Source organism: Styela clava, chromosome 7 (genome assembly GCF_964204865.1).
Source record: "Styela clava chromosome 7, kaStyClav1.hap1.2, whole genome shotgun sequence".
NCBI lineage: Eukaryota > Metazoa > Chordata > Ascidiacea > Stolidobranchia > Styelidae > Styela > Styela clava.
In genome coordinates, this window is record NC_135256.1 from 1,956,404 (window position 1) to 1,978,888 (window position 22,485).

The 22,485-nt window shown below is 36.7% G+C and overlaps 1 protein-coding gene across 1 annotated transcript; it reads right to left on the bottom strand.

Annotated features, from left to right (window-relative positions):
* Positions 1 to 5: 5 nt before the first annotated feature.
* Positions 6 to 2,153, bottom strand: LOC120343523 (uncharacterized). The gene is made up of 2 exons (XM_078114660.1): positions 1,158 to 2,153; positions 6 to 830 (listed from the first exon to the last, which is right to left on the bottom strand). The coding sequence occupies exons 1-2, from the start codon at positions 2,005 to 2,007 to the stop codon at positions 817 to 819; spliced, it is 864 nt and encodes a 287-aa protein (XP_077970786.1). The 5' UTR covers positions 2,008 to 2,153; the 3' UTR covers positions 6 to 816.
* Positions 2,154 to 22,485: the final 20,332 nt, after the last annotated feature.

The following is a 22,485-nucleotide window of genomic DNA, read 5'->3' on the forward strand; positions in this document are numbered from 1 at the left end:
ACAAGAGAGCAATGCTCAAATATATGGACACGAAAACTATTTGCAATAATTGCATCACGCTGTTAAACCGGCAAATATTTTTCGCATTGATGAAACCGCGACCACCATATTTCATAACATGTTGAACACTATTGGAAAGATTGTAATGCTTCTTTATTAGCATATTGATGTTGTTTACCGCAGAACTGTAATGAAAAAAGGCTAAAAGATGAGCATAAACATTGCAGCTGTGCAAGCGTACAAAAAAATGAAATAAGTTAATTTGACTGCAAATGCAGTAAGAGTAAACATGTAAATAAACTTGATATGATTTGGCACATACCTACGTCATTGACTCATTAAAATAGTGGAGGACATTATAAACTTGTGCAGATGCTGACATATGATCAGATTACCCACAGAAAAATTCATCTGTCATAAGTGTCTTTGAAATAAATCCAGCGATACTTACATCAGCCAGTTTTTGATGTTACACTATAAATTTAAACGAACTCAATCATTCAAAACCGGACTCACGAAAACAGCATGTTTTATGAAGTTGTTCATTGGTAAGGACCATTGGTGTTATAACTCAAAGTTTAATATGAGACTGAAGACATTGTATTCAAACCATGAAAAATATCAGACATTGACAATGCTAGTACATTCTCCACTCCCACTTATTAGAATATGTCAATAATAGCTCTCCCACATATAACATGAAAAATATTGCACTTGACGAGCTAACTCTAATGAGAATTTCAAGCTTAAATGTTTGGTGGTGGGGTTCTTCACATCAGCTCACAATTGTAGGAATGGTTTCAAGCTCAGCAGCTATCAAATTATCACATCTGCAAATAACAATGTATTGATTTTAAAATGAAGTGAATAATAATAAATTATATTTGATAAAACTGAACAGATTACAGCATCATAAAAAATGTACACAATACATAAGACAAACTGGGGTATAGTTTGATTTTGATAAAAAAAAAATTTCTCAATGCCAAATAATACTTTACATTTATTAGATGAGATTGTCACATATAAAGGTTGGGTTTTAAGTGGGAGATGACAAAAGTATATTTCTCGTTGCAACAGTGTCATTTTATTTTCCTCAACAATATGAAAAAAACACATTTAAAATACTTCTGTATCAGAGATCATATTATCCTTACCTGTTGGTAGTTCCACATTGCAAAGAAGCATTGAGTTTTCCCTTTTTTCCACACGCACTGAAACTGCATCATGATCAGAGTAGAACACATTGTAAACTTGTGCAGATACTGACATGTGATCAGATTTCCTCCAGAAAATGTGATCGATATCCCTTGAACCTCTAGTAGTCTTGCTTTCTGTCAAACACAGCAAGGAGTATTTTGATGATAACACTTCCATTTCTGCAGTTGACTTGTTGAAATCACCAATGATTAAATCCGGTACTGTTTGAGAATTGAACCATGATAAGAACAAATCAGACATCATATACAAAGCAGTTCCTGGTGGGAAATATACGAAACAGCAAATTAGATCATCTATATTGGCCATGATCCACTGAATTTCGTCATTTCCAGAGTTGTATATTGAATATCTGATATTACTTTTTGAATAAAGAAGCAATCCTTTTCCATTTGTCTGAATAAGTCCATCAAGTCTTTCTAAGATGTTGAAATTTTCCAAGTAGTAATTTGGACCAGAATCCGATGGCCTAAGCCAGGTTTCTGCAATGCATAGAACTGTTGAATCTAATAAATTGAAGTCAGATTTCAAATCATTAATGTGTTTTCTAAGAGATGAGATATTCAAGTATGAAATTGAAATTTCTTTTTTGTGTGTCTTTATTCGTAATGGTGTTTCACAATAATCATATAGTTTGCTCCGAAGTCTTTTCATTTCTTGTGACACTTGTGCACTGATTCTGATGTAACTTTCGTTGAAATTCTTTAAGTGCAAATGATTGCTTGATCTTATTCTGGTTATCGCAACATAAAAAAGACCATTTTCAACTGTGCGTCTCTTACCATCCATCGATATGATTGCCCCATCAAGTGTCTGCCCCTGCGCTTTATGAACTGTCAAAGCAAAACACAAACGTAATGGTATTTGTCGACGACTTACAGTTTTTTTCTTGTATAAAAAATTGCATTTCAAATGCACAATAGGCACAGAGAAGTTGTCTGGCCTCTGCAGACGGGTTTTATTTCGAATAGTATTTCCGACAGCTGGATCATCAAATTTTACCCACACGACCATACTGTTAGTATTTCCTAAATGTTGCACGACTCCCCGTACTCCGTTTGTAAGACCACATTTGGTATCAACATTGCATGTGACCATAACTGGACAACCAACCTTTAGTTGAAGACATCTGGAAAGACCTGCTGTTCTAGAAAGAGGCAAGGAAGAAGGTATGTCACACTTCTCCATAGTATCTGCTGAAACATCAACTGAAAAAAACTCTACAACTTCACTATCAAGTGATGCTAATTTTTGGGCATTATACTGATCGACAAATGCATTTTCTTTAAAAAGCAGTGTACAAATAGTATCTTCCTGCTGACATACTGTGTGAAGTTTCTTGTTAAAGAAGTCAATGTCATTTTGAGTTTGCTTTCCTTCTCTCACTCTGTTGCAAATCTGGCAAAATTCAAGATCATTTTTTTGCCTTAATATATCCGTCAATTCGATCAGGGAAAATTTCGACCATATACTAGTAGACAAGCAACCTGCTTCTCCATGAATAGTTGGAGTACAGAAAATCCATGAATCCATTACAGGTGGAAGTTGAAATAAGTCACCTATAACTATAACTGAAACGTTCCCAAACGGAATATTACTTTTTTTTATTTCTCGCAGTCGCTGGTCAATCCATGAGAACAATGTAGCACCAACCATGCTAATTTCGTCGATGAACAAGACTTGTAAATAGAAATATTTTCGCATATAGCTGTTCAATTTATCATTTGAAAGTTTGCAATATGACCTGGTACTTCCTAACATTGGGATGCCAAAGGCTGAATGTATAGTTGAGCCGTTAACATTAAAAGCTGCACAACCAGTAGGTGCAACCACAAGCCACCTGATTTCTTCCGGATCCACATTTGCCCTCTGCATAAGAGTATAATCGATAGCCTGTGTAAGCACTTGAAGAGCGAATGATTTTCCTGTCCCTGCGCCACCAGAAAGAAAAACATACTTCGATTTTCTCTCATTTTCCGGAGTTTTTAAATGTGCAAGAACATCATCGAAAAACTCTCTTTGTAAAATATTTAATTTACGCAAAGAAATCAAAATGTCTTCCTTTGCATGAAGAATTCGAGGTGCAGACATCAGTCGAGTTGATATGTGATTGTTGATATCTTTCTCATCTGTTGTCTCTTCATATTCAAAATGTTCCTCAAGTTGATCCTCCGGTAGTTCATTCAAAATGTTATTCACGAGATGTTCGAACGAAGCATTTTCTTCGAAATGACGCAACTGCTGCAAAATGGTCGTTTTTCTCTTGTCACAAAGCATGTTGGTATTGCCCAAATCAACAGACTCATTTCGCCAAGGAACAAAAAGGATACAAAGTGCAAAGGATTCTTCAGCAGCAGTCTTGTAATGGCGAAAGTACTTCAAAACTGCTTCCTTCCTACGTTTTCTGAGGCATCCCATGTTTTCTTTCATCTGCAAAATATTTGAACGTTGTTTAGCACGATTGTTTGAATTGTGGTTAAAATTTTCCCCTTCTTCTGTTTCTGTGATGTCACCAGATATTGTACCAGGCATAATATCATAATTGGCAACAAATTCTGCAAGCGAGGTATTTTCCAATTCAATTGGCCGACATATGTAGTATTCAATGACACCATTTTTCAATACATTTTCAGTTTCAGGAAGTTCAGACCAGTTTTGCTTTAAACAAGCATACCTTTTCTGCATCGGAGACGTGGGAATGAATTTAGTTATCCTTGATGAAGCTGCCAAAGGGATGCTCAGAGCGCGATACGCAGCTTCTTGTGCTGACACCTCTCTGTGATGTGTCCAACAATTGCCTAAAGATCGCAAACGCTCCTTCATTGTGCTTCCGGAAGTTTTGGCTTCTTCATTCAGTTCGTTCAGTAGTTTTGACATACCACTTTCATTCTTATTTATATAAGATAATACGTAATTAGCACAAGCATACTCATCAACAATAAATTGAATATCCATGTTAGCTTGATGTAGCCTGAGAATATTCGGATTATAATTATTAACAAAAGCCTCTGATGTCTTTCTACCTAAAAAAATTGCTGCTTCGCCTTTAATAGATGTTTTTATGGCATTTATATACGTTTCTTCGTCAACGTCACATAATTTTAAAAAATCTGTAAATGAAACTTCAGTATCATTAGAATTTTGTAGTAGGTCACACAGCTTTTCCTGGAGTTTATTCCTAATTCTTCTGAATTTTCTGATATCTGCATCGGAGGTGGAATCGGGTATGCCTGATAAAAGCATTGTTTGTGGCAAAGGTAATCTTGGATAGAAAAATCTACAAGTACCGGCATTATTGCCTTTCAAACAGGTAGATGTGTGATGATGTACTTGTAGTGCAGTGACGAGCTTGTATAGTTCAGGATCATTTTGTGCATCAGGAATAGAGCAACTGATAATCTTCTCTGTGTATTGGACAATGGTATCATTATCGTTATTGCCGATGTCTAACCATATTAAGCCATGGACATGTGGCGAGCCTCTTGCCTGAAATTCAACTCGATAAAAATGGTCTTTAACTGCGCAAAGCAATGGTTTACATGGCGATTTGACAAACTTGAGGACCTCTGTAACACGATGATGAAAATACAAAGCTGTGGTAACTGGGTCATCTTGTATGAGTTTCATTTTTTCCGTATATGATAAACCGAGGGCAGATTCTTCAGACAGATCTTTTTTGAACTTTGCACGATGTAATATTTGCCAAAGCTCTGACCACCTTGTTTCGGCTGCACTGAGAGTGAAAAATATATGAGGTTTCCCTAATTGTCTGACCATTGCAAAAACATCCTTTTTCTTGTTCTGCCAATATGCAGGAGTACCTCTGATAGTTTTGTATGCATTGAATGCAGCATCGGAATTAATAAGGTTTTCCAAACCACCTTTTTCATGAATATGCTGTTTTGTATAAACACCTCTGGTGAGCATCTGCCGCAAATAAACAGATTGTACCCCACGAATCTGAAGAATTTCTTTCACATATTGACACCAAAAAAGGTAGGTCAAATCCCGAAACCTTCCATCCACATTTCTTAATCTGCAATTTATATAGTTCGTGAAAGAGCATGGCATCTCTCTTGCTGAGTGATAACCTCCACACCCGAAAGGAAAAAACTTCGGAAAGCTCTCTTCTTCTTGTGTCTTACTTATGGGATCAAAAAAATTTGTAGGCGCATTCGCCTCGGCAGGTGCAATTATAATAGTGCTGTGTAAAGAATCCGCCATTCTGTGGATGACTGTGTCCGCAGCAGCCAAAGGCCCATTCACAGGTTGCATGCAACTGTCTAAGACACACCCACCTTGCACCTCCATTTCATCACCTGATGTAACTGGTGATTCTGATTTGCATACATCCACTGGGTCTTCAATAACTAATTGTACACGGCTGGCTGAAGCAGAATTGTTTAGCAATATATTTCCAATTGGAACAGGATTGGAACCCCGAATATAATTTTCATTCATTTCTCCAATTTCAGAACCAGGAGAATCAATATTATCATTGTGTGCAAAAGGGTCTATTTCATGAACGTTAATGTTACCATTAAGCTCAATTTTTCTATAGAGATCATTGTGTACTTTGAGCCATGTAAGACCCTTTAAAACATTGTATATATTGGACATGCGGAACTTATAATATCCAGTGTATTTTAACCTTCTTTTCAACTGAATCGGGTGAAAATGATTGTCATTGACACATCTGGGAAGTACCGACACTGTTTTTTGAACCTCTGAAGGCACATTAATTACAGGACCTTTAATCCTTTTTTGTCCCATCACAAGGTTTCCTATTTTTGCAAAAGGAATTTGCAATTTCAGCAAATGCTCATCAATTGTTGACAAACAAGATAACTCGTCAGGTATGGCATCTAGAGACAATGAATTAGCAATAGCCATTGGCGGCATTTTGCCCTTGTTTAAATATGTTACACAATATGAACATATCCATTCAACTCCATCAAAGGATTCCATGCTGGAAAGACATTGGTCCACTTTTTCAAGGTTCTTGAAGCGGACCATATTAACTTGTTTTACAGCCTTTTTGAAAAGTAGCCGTGCACAACAAACACAAACGTATACTGGTCCTTGTAGCAATGCTTGACGGGCATGCTGAAAAGCTGCCAAATAGGATTTATTAACGACTTTAGCAAGTTGATACTGTTTTTGTCCAGAATTGAAGTCAGAAGTAAACTTTCTTTGTTTGAGATGAATTAGTTTTAAATGTTTGTGGGTGTACAATACCCTTCTCCTAAATTCCAAGTTTGTGTAAGGTAATGAACGAAGTGTTTGTCTATGTAGGTTGAGATTTCTTGCGTTCACATAGCGATACTTCTCCTGGATGAAACATAGGTTATCAAGCTTGGCAAAATTGTAAAACATCTGTTTCTGTGGCCATTTCTTTTGACGATAATATTCTATTCTTTTTTTCCTAATTGTGAGAGCATTCCTGTGATTATATTTCGTTTGTTTTTGTCTGATTGTAGCAACATTAATGTCATTGTACAATGCTTGTTTTTTTCTAATAGTCCCAGCATTGATCATATTATACAAGGCTTGTTTTTTTCTAATGGTCCCAGCATTATTAGCATCATAGATTGCTTGCTTTTTTCTAATGGCACCAGCATTGACCACATTATACAACGCTTGTTTTTTTTTAATGGTCCCAGCATTATTAGCATCATAGATTGCTTGCTTTTTTCTAATGGCACCAGCATTGACCACATTATACAACGCTTGTTTTTTTTTAATGGTCCCAGCATTATTAGCATCATAGATTGCTTGCTTTTTTCTAATGGCACCAGCATTGACCACATTATACAACGCTTGTTTTTTTTTAATGGTCCCAGCATTATTAGCATCATAGATTGCTTGCTTTTTTCTAATGGCACCAGCATTGACCACATTATACAACGCTTGTTTTTTTTTAATGGTCCCAGCATTATTAGCATCATAGATTGCTTGCTTTTTTCTAATGGCACCAGCATTGACCACATTATACAATGCTTGCTTTTTTCTAATGGCACCAGCATTGACCACATTATACAATGCTTGTTTTTTTTTAATGGTCCTAGCATTATTAGCATCATAGATTGCTTGCTTTTTTCTAATGGCACCAGCATTGACCACATTATAAAACGTTCGTTTTTTTCTAATGGTCCCAGCATTATTAGCATCATAGATTGCTTGCTTTTTTCTAATAGTTCCAGCATTTTTCTGATAATACAATGCCTTTTTTGTTTTAATTGTTCCAGCTTTTTGAATATTGTGTTGACGTCGATGTCTTTTCATAGTGTCACATGTTTGAAATAAAATTTCTACAGTCGTTATATTGTTGTCTGAATTGTTTGTCGCACATCCACTATTCTCATCAACAGGTAGCAGAGAAGAGTCAAAGGAATGGTCTGAGGAAACGTCTGTCAGTGACTTCTCAGGAGCATCAAACATCTTGAAATATTTCCCTTGATTTGAGTTGCTTGCCACATTTTCAGTATACTCTCCAGAAAGGCACTGTTGCGAAGCAGCAAATGAACAGTCTGAAAGGGAGTATGTGTTTGATACCAAGTAATCATGAATTTGTGATGTTGGAGGTGTATCATAAATCAATGGATCCAATAGCACATCAGTTTTCACAAAACACAGTGTACATGCATCTGACCGACATTCTACATTTTCTGTGCCAGACCAGGTTACAACCGAATCACAGTATTTGAAGAACTCATTTCCAGATAAACAGTATGAAACATAATGACCAGACTGAATAGTCGATCCTTCGTGAGATACAACACCAAGAAGTTTATATTTGTTTCCTTCTAATTCGAGATTAGAAAAATACCGCAGCGTATTAACATTTTTTTTATGCTCATGATCAACTCTGCAAATTGCAATAAATAAAACAGAAGGCAATGTTCTATATGAATAATTAACACATTTGAGAGAATTGCATTTGTGACATATTTCTTCTTGATGATTTAAAATGTCTTGGAAATTTTCTCCCTGATTGAAATTGAAAATGTTAAATGTCATTGCACTGAGGATACGAGAATATTCACCACAGCAACACCGTTCAAAAGTGGATGCTGAGAAAAGGCACATAGAACGGAGGGTATTAGCAACTTCATTATGGTACCTAATTTGGTCATCTGTAATCTTAGATAAAATCATGCTCAGAAATTCAGCAGCATCAAACATTTCAAATGGCCTAGCATGGAAATCGTGAACAAACAGAGAAAATTCATATGCTGAAATACGTCTTGTTGCTTTAGCTGGTGAATATAGCATTCTGCGTCTTAGAGATATCAGCTTGCAGAAATTACATACTTGTGTTATTGAGCACAAGCGAAAATCATGTTGTACATGAAGTGGAAGCCGAACCAATATTTGTAACACACTGTTAACCCAGCAAATATTCTTTGTATTGGTAAGACCTCGGCCACCATATTTCAGAACATGTTGAACACTATTGGAAAGGTTATAATGCTTCTTTCTTGGCATATTTATGTTGTTTACAGCAGAACTGTAACAAAAAAGCAAAAAGATGAGTGATATGCTGGCCACTTAAACTAATCAAATCCATGCTTCCGAAAACAAATAACTAACTAATCCCATACAGCCATACCAGACTTGGAATGGTACCTTACCGGTAACCAGACAAGAGGCTGTGGTTCGCAATATGGTTAAGCCGTTCTATAGGCCTTCCTCTCCATCGGGATAATTATGTAAATCTTATCCTTTTTGTAAAGTCTGAAACAGCGAAAAATTAGAAAGGCATAGCAGCTGTGCAGACATGCTGGCTCATTACAAAAACTTAATTTCAATGCAGGCACACACTCTAAACAAATTAATGCAACTAGCACAGTAATACTGTACTAGTCTACCGATATCGTACCTGTACAGCTGTACCGGTACCTACGGTACCGTAACGGACTAAGGTACCGGTATCGGTAAGACGGTACGTAAACCTGTAAACGGTACCGGTACCGGTACGTGCCGTACAGGCCACAGGGGCTGTCATAGCTTTCCCAGCTATCGTACCGGTACCGGTATCATTTTCGCTTAACACGGGAACCACAGTCTACAAATACTGAAATATATGGAAAGTGAACATTGATTGATTGATTGAACACCGAGCGAAACAGTACCGGTACCGGTAGTTTAACTTAACCTAAAAAACCTTTCGAGTTTATTGAGAAATAATTTGAAATACCAATTGATAACAGTAAATATCGCAGTCAACAAATATATGGTCACCAAGCGAAGCTGTAGTAATAGTCAACTAGCTAAGAAGTTATCGCAAACGAACATTGATTGATTGATTGAACACCGAGCGAAACAGTACCGGTACCGGTAGTTTAACTTAACCTCAAAAACCTTTCGAGTTTATTGAGAAATAATTGGAAATACCAACTGATAACAGTAAATACCGCAGTCAACAAATATATGGTCACCAAGCGAAGCTGTAGTAATAGTCAACTAGCTAAGAAGTTATCGCAAACCGTTGCATTGCTGCATTGCGGGTACCGGTAACCCCAAACATCTCGATTCCCCATAAACAACTCTTAGCGGAGCAAGAATTACGATCGCTTCTCAGTTGATATGCCTTCGCACAATCGCCACAAGGTGTCACTATTTTTTATTCTGATCACTTCTTTGAACACAAAAAACGAATCTCTCGAATTCCACAGGAAATTTTAAAATAAATAAAAGTAATAGCCTTCTGGAGAAAAATTTTATCTTCAACCACTGAAAATTTCAAAGCAATTGGTCCAGTATTCGAAGAGAAAAGCGACTTTTTAAAAACGTGTCAAAGAACAAGAACAACAAGAACAAGAACAAGAACAACAACAACATAATATTGAAACGATCGTTATGTCCACTTCGTGTCCAATTAAATAAACACGTATTAACGTGTATTATTAGAAGCGAAGTGGGGTGGAATTTCTTGCTATCAACTAGATAAAAAAAAATTGCGCTATTGACTAGGTCCTATTTCAAGCGGAGGGCTTATGTTAAAATCATTTTTAAAATTCCTGCTAGGTCTTATTTTCGGGGAAACAGGGTACTTAAACACAGTCCTGTTTAAAATTTCTCAATTTTTTCATTATAATACTAAGGTTTGGGTTAACTTGCCGAAAATTTACTGTTTTCCATCTTAACCAAATTTTATTTTTGCAGTGCACAATCGTAATTACGTAAAAAATTTTGTAATTATAATTTCCGGATTGATGGAACAGTCGCCGGTATCGGGAAACCGTAACGGAAAATAAACTTCCACTGAGACATGGATTGATGATAGTTCACAATTCATCCTTTCGATGCAGAATAACGCTTACTTAAAGAAGGAATACGAGTCCCCGACTGTATTTCTATGTTACTGACAGAGGGTTACTAGGGTAATTCATGGGTCGCGATTCACTAAGAAGCACAAGCATTTCTGCGGGGTCAAAGAACCCGATTTTATCTACATTTTTTTAATCGTAAGAAAAGGTTTGTCAATGAACATGAAAACACGTAACTTTGAAGAGTTGTTGTTCCCACATGCGATCTCCCTGTTCTTTTCTCTCATAGACGACTCCAAGCTACTGAGAAAAACGGATCTCTTGGTCACCAGAATTCGAACTACCGGCGGCATTTTTGTTGCACCATATAGTTAACACTTTGTTCTGCTCCAACTTCTTCAAATCTGACGCGAACACTTAGAATTGATTTACAAAGCGACTCCAACTCCAACTTCAGGACGCAGTGATAATCCCTTCGAGAAGAACCTGACTTTATCACTTGGAATTATATAATCACAAAGATTTATTTTATGCCTCAAAACAACCAGATAGAACTTGAATACAGTCAGAGTTTGGTGGCGATTGGGGACAGTTAAGATGTGATTGTTGACAGATAAAGCGCGGTCAGGCCCTGGGCGGTAACCGTGGATTGCTAGTGGAAGGCAAGAACAGACCTTTTACTCCGAACAAGACCAGATAAAAGCAGTCACTGACTATCTAACAATATCTTAAAAAATTCTCTGCAGACTGGTATATATATATTACGTTTTCAATTTTCTCAATATATACCGGTAACTCAAAAGATTTATAAAAATGTCTCGTGTAACGTTATTGGTAACCTGCAGAACGACCGTAGTTTAACATGCAATTGAGCCGTCCCATACTATTTAAAATATATATTGAAATTTTGAATTATGTTCCGTATAAATGTCCTTCAGACTGACCAAAATTACACACTGAGCCCGGGTCATTTCAAACAAATGGCCGGATGGCGCTCTTGAGTCTTTCGCGACAGCGCATCACATGCTTTGGGTCAATTGTTTTCCGTTTTCCAGTTTTAATATATGCCATTTTTGCTTTGTATTAATTTCTGCATGACGAAAATAAATATCTAAATCTGATCTATTGTAGTAAAAACATGACTTTAGTTCAAAGCGTCCCAGATCGCTGAAACTTTTGGGTACAATCATACACAAACAGAAGTTCAGGTGAAAATTTTCGTAGGAGTATTCAATGAATTTATGGGCTCTGTTTTCATGACACCCCGTATATCATATGCATCTATATTTTTTTTGTCTTAATAATATAATCCGCATAAGATATGAATTATCGCTGACACATAGTCACATTTTTTCCAACCAGTAAAAAAAAAACATACCAAATTCAGAAAAAATGAATAAAATTAAACATACATTTTTACTAATATCTAACCATATCTTGAAAAATCTCTCTGCCGACTCGGTTTTACTGTATGCTTTTTCTTTGCTTTATATTTAATTTCTTCAATAATATGCATCTATATTCATTTGTCTCAATAATATATAAGTATAGGTTTATTTCGACTCCATAATCAGCATAACAGGCAATAAAATGATTGATGAAAACAAATAAATTAAAACTGATTATGAAATCAGGAGAGAAAACAAAACTTTAGATAAGTTTGAAAACGTACAGAATATAAGATGGAATGTTTTGCCGAAAAAGTGGTACGTGTTCACTCACCTAAAATTATTAAAATTTATTCACACATACACAATCACAGAAATATTAGAAGTGAGAAACGCGATAAACTCAAGGTAAATTACATAATCCAGTGGCGGCGCGTCAATAGGGCCAACCGGGGCAATGCCCCGGTTGTTTTTTCGGTATAATAAAAAATATTTGAAAAATACCTCAATATCGGTTGCACAGACTGTCTACACAAGCCATATTCTCCCGACATGGTTCATTTTTCGCTCGCAAAGCCTTCGCCGAACGTCGACGGGGCGACGCCGATTTTGCCCCGGTTGCTCATTGTATATCGTATTCTCTCTTTTATCTTCCACTCGCCGCGTTTGTCTCGTTTGTTTTCTGTTTCTTTTACTAAATCATCGGGGCCGATCGGGGCTAGTCCCGAAATTATGACGACACAATGCCGACGTTTCTTACAACAACGTGTTGACATATTCACGCATTCCTTCTCGTTCGTTGGTTGCTTGAAGAGTTGATAGTTTCCTCGCCTTCGTTTTTGTCGCTTGTTTCGCTATTTGAATCAGTTAGAGACCTTTAGTCCATTTGCTTTCGATTTTCCACATTCCTTTTGAGCTCCTCACTTCTTTCCGGCTTCGCATTTCTTAGCCTTAGACCTCATAATGAATAAGGTTGATGCACTACTTCGCACTCCGTTTTCGCAGCTGCCGCTGGAACAAAAATTAGAGGTACAACGTCTTGGGCCTTATCAACCAAAAAATTGTTCACTGGAACAATCCCATGACGGAGGAAAGCGTCGGCGTACATTCTGCGCAGAAACTTGGTATAAAAAACACGAATGGTTGTGTTACAGCGAGGACAAAAATGCACTTTTTTGTTTTTATTGCCTACTTTTTGCTACCGCCCGTGACTCACGTTGGTGTAAATTTGGTTTTAGAGATCTTAAACATCTTTCCGAGCGTGTCAGGGATCATCAATCTTCTATGGAGCATCTGGACAATGCAGTAAAATACCGAACATTCGGAAATGTTAATATTGCAGCACAGTTGGATGAAGGACGCGCGGTTTCTATTCGTCGGCACAACCAAAACGTCGAGAAAAACCGCCAGTCGATCTCGGTCGATTGATAGATGTTTTGAAGTTCATTGGTTGTCACGAGCTGTCCCTCCGTGGGCACGATGAACGGGCTGGCTCTTCTAATTGAGGGGTATTTTTGGATATGGTGGAATTCACCGCATCCCTAGATACAGTATTGAGAGATCATCTTGATGCCGCAACTGTTTCGAAAGGGACATCTAAGGATATCCAAAATGATTTGCTCGACTCAATGTATAAAATTTATTTACAACATTTGGCTCTGGAAATTGAGAATTGCCAGTTCCTTTCGATTCAGTCTGACGAGACAACTGACATCACGTGCGTTTCCCAACTGGCTGTGATTTTTGGGTTTGTGAAAGATGGTAAACCTACCGAGAGATTTCACAGCTTTGTACCAATCGTTGATCGCACGGCTTGCGGGATATCGGCTGTACTGAAAGAAGTGTTACAGCCTTACAACGCGAAGTCAAAATTGATAGCTCAAACTTATGACGGCGCGGCAGTCATGAGTGGGTCGAAACATGGTGTTCAAGTTTATATAAAAGAAGATTTTCCTCATGCGCATTTTTTACATTGTTATGCACACCAATTTAACCTCGTTATTAAAAATATGTGTCTTGATACCCCTCTCGTCCGTATATTTTTTGCAAATGTTTCGGGGTTTTCTTCATTTTTTTCCGTTTCGCCGAAGCGCTCTGACCTCCTTCGCCAGATATGTAGCCGCCGTCTCCCAGCTTGTGCGCCAACACGTTGGAACTTCCAATCACGCGTGGTGCAGGGCGTGTCCGAAATTAGGTCTGAGCTCAATGAGTGTTTCAATGGCATTCAGAGCTCTCCGGTTTGGGACGAACGCTCTGTGAGGGAGGCGGCAGGTCTAAAGCGTCTGCTAGAAGATGGTGAGTTTTCATTTTTTCTCGCTTTTTTCTCCACAATATTCTATCGCGTGGATGTATTTTACGGCGCATTGCAGTCAAGGCTAATGGATGGAGCGTCTGTGCAGTCGTGTATTTCAGACTTCTGCGATGCTGTATCTCGTATCCGGGAAACAATAAAATACGACAACACATGGAGTGCTTCTTTACGCCGCGGGCAAACAACGCAGCGTTTGATTTTGTCTGCAAAGGAATGCTGTGACATTCTGGTAAATCAAATAGGCGATCGTCTGCGCACTGAACACCTTGTCGCGTTCTCTTTGATGAACCCCAAAATTTTTTTTAAATTTGCACGTCAATTTCCTATCCATTTGTTGGCTACTGTCTCCAAATTTTACCCCATGATAAACGTGGGTAAATTGGAAAATGAATTGCGATGTATATACACCAATCAAACTTTTTTGAACATCACATCAACTTGCGCGCTCTAGGGGTTCCTCATAGATAACACTCTAGTAACTACCTTTGCGGCGTCTGCAAAATTTCTAGACATCATTTTGACGACGCCTATTTCTTCCGCCGACGCAGAGCGAACATTCAGCACGCTGAAGCGTATTAAAACGTATCTCAGAAACACAATGAAGCAAGATAGATTAAATTCCTTGGCTGTTTTATCCATTCACAGAGACGGTATTTCTGGGATGCATGACTTTAATCAGCGCGTTATTGAGCATTTGCTTCCAAGAAACCGCGGCGTGTTGCATAGAAGTCAAGAAGTAGAAGTCTAGCAGCATATATATCTATGAGTGGGCGACGCATGTCCTTATCTTTGCATTAACTTTCCTTTCTTCGTAGTAACGTTTTAAACCTTATTTTAGGTTTTGTCTGCTTTCCCGAAGTTTCTGTTAATATGTCATTGTATTTATCTGGGTAAATATTACCTTTCCTTTTGAAAGAGGTTTCAAAATAAACTATGTCTATATTTATTAATCCCTTGACTTGAACCGGTTTTAAAGACACTTTCTTATCGTTAAAAATTGTCGCTTTTGCCGATTGGTTTTCACCGATGGAATGGTTTTTATACTCATAAAATGATGGGAGAACTTACAGCGCTCATCCTGTCCCCGTAGATGGGGGTGACTTGGTCCCGCAGTAGCTTGCCCCGGTTGTCAAAATGACCACGCGCCGCCACTGCATTTTCCAATTATTTATTGTTTTCGTTGTATGTGGTATGTGAATCTTTTGAAGTTTAGGTAAGTTTATTTTGCTTCGCAACATTGGCTTATCAGCCAAGCACATGAACCAAATGTCTGAATCTGCCGTTCCTCCCGTACTGAGCAGAATTACTATCGCAATCTTCTGAAGTTTAGGTAAGTTTATTTTGAATCCAAAATCAGCATAAAGGAGGACGGACAAAAGCGCGATTAAAGACGTATGTTGCCATGACGCTTATACCCCATATTATAGGCTTATCATATATCTGAAGCAAAAAAAAAGAAACAGTGCGGATTAGATGAGCCAACCTTGGTTCGATTCCTAGGCTTAGTAGGCTATAGTTTAAACTTTCTCCATCCCCTGTGGGTAGATTACGGGCATCAAAATTAGCTGTGAAGTCTATTAAAATATCCTCTATTGGTATTTGCTTCAAATAAGGGAAATCTCTCATCAATTCATTAGAAAACCTGTACTTTGTTTTCGACATTTTTATGATTAAACGACAGTACAGTTAGGTGTTAAATTACCGTATGGTGCATATTTCATATAATAACTATGGCATGACAATTTATCTTCATCTGAAATCGTAAAGTGAGTTGCAAAGCAGTTGTAAATCGGCTGCCTTCGTTAAAAAATTTTTTTGTATGATTTTGAATAAAAAAATACTGCTTAACCGGGACATTTAGGTCGCTGGACGGGACGGCGGGACAACTTGCTAAATTTGGGACTGTCCCGGCTAAACCGGGAGGTATGGTAAGCCTATATTTATACCATGCTCTATATTCACACGTAGCTATTATTAATGACTGATTTGTGACGTAGTAGAATAAAACGTCCGTCTAGCAAGTTATATTTTTGGTTTCAGTTATACCAACGCAGCGGCTTCACGGATTAGTTTGATAGACGTGGGAGACGGGAGATAAATCTGTCGGCAAAAAGGTGAAGTAGATTTATTCACTGGCTGAGAGCGTTGTTGAAGTCCTTCAGCCTCGCTAACGGCTCAGATTTCTTAAATAATTAAAGCTTTTGTCGAAACACAAAAACGAGATTCCTGAAAAGAACCGATCGACGGATTTTACACTACATGCCGATATTTGAACGTATTGAATTTATTGAATAAACATTCATTGTTGTAAACAGTTCTTTGTAAAAAGAGTAAAAATGTATACAACTATATAAAATTTATTAATATCACAATAAATGCCATAAAAATTGACATAAGAATTAAGAAATATTGCACATATTGTATTAACAATCATTTCGTCACGGCGGGTATATTTCGTCTGCGCCGTATCGCTGCTGCAGACATTTATTGACATTGTACACGCCGTTCCGTAGGTCCAATTTCGCTCACAGGGGTGTCGTTTCGAGAGATTTTACATAATAAGTCAGGCGATTTAGAGGGCAAAAACTATGTTAGTATGGGTGTGTATACTGGTACTTATTGAGATATATTCATATACAGTTTTACGGCGCTTAAAATAATTATATCAAGGCTATTAGCGTGTTTATTTGTAAAAAGAGGAGAGTGTATGCTGGCCTGGCGTTAGGTTTCAATAGGATGGTTTATTTACAATTTAGCTGCCAAGTACAAGTCGCAACTCAGTTTATTTTATGTTGCTGGCTGATGGAATAGTCAATTGTCAAGACACAGGAAGTTGCAAGTGAGTTTAGTTTGTCTTACTTATTTCAGTACCGGTACCAAGTAAGGGAAATATTTAATCTAATTACTGAATTAACACTTCTGCTTTTAGTTATGCCAGGTATTTAGAACAGGGATCTTCAAAATGGGGGTCCAAACAAGTTTTATTATCGTACTTACTGAATAGAGCGCGAAGAGCGCAGAAGAGATGGGGAAACATTTTTCTTTCATAATTTATTAGCGTCCGTGAAATTTTAAGCAATTTGATGGAAGCAGTATACAGTAGTAGGTAATGGTCACGAGTTTATATCAGTAATCTTCAACATCTTTAAATAACCTAACATGACGCACCCTAACCTGGTACACATACTGTATTCAGGTTGTTCGCCATCTTGGTGCACATGAAAGAAAAATGTTTCCCTCTCTTCTGCGCGGTTTCGCGCTCTTCTGCGCTTTTTTCATCTCTTCTCTCTATCGCGCTGTTTCGCGCTCTACTGCGCTCTTCGTGCTCTTCGCGCTCTATTCAGTAAGTAGTAAGACCTGGGTCCAGACCCATAGGTGGGTCGCGAAAGGGCTCAATCAGGGTCGGGTGAAATATTTTTCAACGCCAACTCATGTTAAAAAAAATCTATTCAAATTTGAAAGGTTTGGAACCAGTATTGAGACCCACTACAAGAATATGCAAGCACATCAATTTCAGATAGATTTTAGTATTTTTTTTCAAATATTTTCTGTATTATCAAATTTAATTTCTTTTAGTTTCCGGGAGGTCGCGAAAACATTTGGCTGTGCCAAGTGGGTCGTAATGGAAAAAGTTTGAAAACCACAAATTTAGAACATTCATTCTGGTATTTTCTAATGGATGAATAGTTTATTTTATAAACTCCATAATGCACAGAAATTAAAAATGGAGAATTCTGGAGAGTGAATCTTGTTAAACAAGGCGCAGTATAGAAATACTATAACACTAATCAAGACAGATTAATCACTGAATAGATTCTCTCAGCTTATTTTAAAGATGATTTAATAATTCATTTAAAAAGTTAGATTAGCCACTTCCAACTCTTCTGGATACTCTTTTCAATTTATAATTTAAGGTTCGAAACTATGAAAAAAAATTATACTCAGTTTCAAAGTTTGTCCAAGATGGCTGGCGAAAGGGCTTAATGGGCAGATCGCAGATGGGGTCATATCGATCAAATTTGAAAGATTTGCACTTTACAAATTTGTTGCTGTAATTTCTGACTAAATTTTCGATCCTTTTATTTACCTAGAGTTGTCGCAAATTGATAATTCTACAGGGCGTATTTGCGATTTCTTTACTGCATTGCTAAACAAAATGGCAACAAATTTCCATATCTTATATAAATATGACTTTGTTCAGACAAACATTACCATAGTAAGACATCAAAGCAGTGAAATAGCAAAGTAAATGCATCTGAAAACAAAAATGGGTAAATAATTCTCTACTCAACATGGACTAGTAAACAGACGGACAGCCATATGATTAAGCCGTCTTATCATCTTTCTTTTTCCTCAGGATAAATATGTGAACCCTATTCAAAGATCTATTTTTTTGCTCACCACCTCACCCAGAAAGTAATAAAATGATTAGGCAAATGATTTCCAACCTATGGAACGCGACGAAAACTGCGTTACCTGTGTCACAATGTTCTTAGATAGCTTGTTTTTTATCAAAAATTGAATGCTGATTTTATTGTTTATATCTTTTTTGGTATAAAAGTATTGCTCAATAGTAGTTGTATATATGTGGGAATTATCACAGGGTAAGAACAGGGAAAGCTCTATTCAAGTAAAGACACGTCCGGAATTAAAAAACTTGTTGATGGCAAATAAGTGCATGTCATATAAAATGATTGATTTCTATTAGTAATTCAATTTTGTGGCCATAGAAGCACTACATACTGTTGAGTGTTCAAGCATATTCTTTCGTCGTAAGACTTTAATTTTTATTTTTGGTCGCTTGATAAAGGGGTCGGGAACTATTGGATTAGGCAAAGCAAAAATGGGGAGATTTTAATCCTTCAATCAATCATATTATTAGTCAACACAATATAAGTACATAATGGAAAACATGGCATACATGTAACCAACAACAAAAAATACTTCAATCGTGTGACAGGAGTCGCGAGAGACCTCGAAAGGTCTTCAAGCAGCGACACCTACAACGCTGATTCGGATTAGCGAATAAATTTTATGTAATAAAGATCTTTCTAATTAATAATTATAATTTATTTTCAAAATATAAGAAAACGAGGCACCAACACAGTTTGATAATATACATATATAACAATTTTGGAAAACAAGAAAATCACCAATGGGTTGACATAATTTTTCAAAAAAAATATAGAAAGGGGTAGATACTCACCTAGCAATGGCTGATATGGAATATTATTATTATTAGTGATAGACTATAGAGTTTAAATGGAGATGAACCTAATACACTGATTATATGCATTCCAAGTATGATAAAGGCTAATTTTTGGCTCGTACTTTTGTTAGTCATTTCACCAGTATGCCCATGGGATTTAAGTCTAATGCATTTCTGTCTGGTCTCTGATTATATTTGTAAAAACCACTGAGTCGTGGTGTGCATGTTTTTCTCTGCGGTTTGGAAATGAAATTTACTTTTATATAATTGTGAATGAAAATGCATTTAACTATCTTTTAATTAAAGTTTGCAACTTGGATGTTATTAAAATGCAAATACAAGAATTGGTGATGGAATGACTCTTAGCGTTCAAAAACAGTGAAAACCCATCGAAAAACACTAGAAACCTTGCTAAAGAGTCAAAGCATTGCAGGATGGCCATCCCTAAATTTATGTTGTATGTTTAGTTTAAGCAAACGGTTTTCAACCTTTTTGATGGAGCTAACCCAAATGAAACGTTCCAAAGGCTTAGAGAATCCATGTGCAATGGTTTTATTTGTTTGAATTATACATGGTGTCCATAAAGTCCCTTTACAATTTCAATTTTGTTATGAACTCGATTCTCAATATATACATGGTGTCCATAAAGTCCTTTTACAATTTCAATTTTGTTATGAAGTCTGTTCTCAATATATACATGGTGTCCATAAAGTTCCTTTACAATTTCAATTTTGTTATGAAGTCGGTTCTCAATATATACATGGTGTCCATAAAGTTCCTTTACAATTCCAATTTTGTTATGAAGTCGGTTCTCAATATATACATGGTGTCCATAAAGTTCCTTTACAATTTCAATTTTGTTATGAAGTCGGTTCTCAATATATACATGGTGTCCATAAAGTTCCTTTACAATTTCAATTTTGTTATGAACTCGATTCTCAATATATCCATGGTGTCCATAAAGTTCCTTTACAATTTCAATTTTGTTATGAAGTCGGTTCTCAATATATACATGGTGTCCATAAAGTTCCTTTACAATTCCAATTTTGTTATGAAGTCGGTTCTCAATACATATTAACCAGGGTTGTTGTTTTCTAATCAGTTATTGTTAGTATTTTTACCTCATTTAATACATCTGTGAGGGCCAAAACAATATAAGGTATCGATAAATTCCCTTTGCAACTTAAAAAAATGTCAAGACTTTATATTCGGTAAATTATAAATATAAACGGTTCGGTATATAAAAGCAAACCTAATACACTCAAAACAAAATGATCTTTGAAGTGTGAAATGTGAATGATAGTGGCAAACCTAATAGATATTTGATTATATTTGAACAATATACATATATTATTATAGACTTTCGGATTTGAAATTGCGGACTCCTCGACTGCACTGGCATGACCATGAGAGCCACGGAACCAAAGTTGAAAACTGTGGCTCTGGATCATATTAGCATGTAATATGGACTGTTTTATAATTATTCCTTATTGATCTTTAGATCGGTAAGTATGTTGATAGGTATTTGTCCGTTTGTCTGTTAGATGCACGCGACATCTCACGAAGGCGTGGTTGAATCCGTTCTAAATTTTGCATGTGCCTTCATCATATCTCGGACCAGAAGCCTATTGATTTTGGATGAATTATGTCGTATAATTAGCGAGTTATCAATTAATTAGTGATGAGACATGCAGTGTCACTATAGATTCATGAATCGAAACCGCAGTTTTGATCGACAAGTCTTCGATCTCCGACCGATATTCTCGTTTCAATTATTAAGTATCTATTTATAGGGGATACTGGGTTATCGTGTATTAAACTGCAAGTCCTTTCTCCTTGTTTACTCCCCACTTCAGATGTGTATTTGACTGTTGACACGAGGACGCTTAAACGAGATTAAAGTGGTGCCATTATTCGTTGTTTGATTTAAGTTACGGTATATCTAGTTGTTTGAAGAAGTAAGACCTGTTTTATTAACAAAATTTCAGATCATATATTGTAAAATTTGTGAACAACTTTTTTTATTTCTTGTTCTAATAGCCCTTAACAATTCAGTATTTCGCTGTGATCTCGCTCAGAAATGAGTCTCCAATATTCCTGAATGGGTGGGTGTGATTTTACTTTGACCAAATTGTTGTAGAGTTTCATTATCTACTAATATTGCGTCCATAACTTCGCTCAAAGATTGGTCTCCTTTATTTTTAAGTGAGTGCGTGTGACCTTTCTTCGTGCATATCTTTTTAAAAAATGTGTATTGTTGTATATTCTCAAGTCAGCCAGTTTTTTAGTTTCGTGTTGATTGCGGTATCATTTTAAAATAGTTGCTCACAGAAGTGTAAAATACGGAGCAATTTGTCAAATTATCCACATTTTTGTGGTGAATCAGATAACAAATCGCTGATCTGACTATATTGCCGCATGACAGAATAATGTTCATTGAACCGTGAAGTTTTAGAATGTTTGCACCTGGGTTTGGCAGAACTTTATAATTTAATATTCTGACTCGCTAGACATCAACGTTAAGTTTAATTAAAATGAAATTTGTAGCCATATTGGAAAAAGTTTTTAACATCTCTATTATTGTCCCACCGCCGATTTTCTGATTCATTTTCTTCAATTTTTTTTTTTTTAGGTAAGTTTAGGTTACTGCCCCGCCCTATCCAAACTTTAGATAAACAGAATAATAGTTAACAGATTAGAAAATGAGTGATGCGGCATTAAACATAGGTGTTAAGAGCATTTTTTTTTATTACATCTGCAATTTTAATTATGTTACACTGAGCTTCGCACTGTATAGCAGCCACCTTGATATTTAACTTACGGCACACTGGAATAGACTGTCTACATGCCTACACCAGTGTCCACTCTAAGGAAATTATGGATGCGAAAGTCCCTTGCAAGCCAAAAATAACTGCGAAAGTGCCCTGGTCGATTTTAACAAGTTAGGTGCCCCATCTTTAACTTTTTTAATAATCATTGGTAGTAATGTAATAACTGAGGCTGTCTAGGCATATTTCACTTATGTTACAGCACATTAGAATATGCAATGTACACAGTTGTAAAAGTGTACTTTTAATGAGGGGTAAA

Bases quoted from the DNA above. Each gene is read 5' to 3' on its own strand.
- LOC120343523 (XM_078114660.1), bottom strand. From the start codon at position 2,007: ATGGATGGTAAGAGACGCACAGTTGAAAATGGTCTTTTTTATGTTGCG.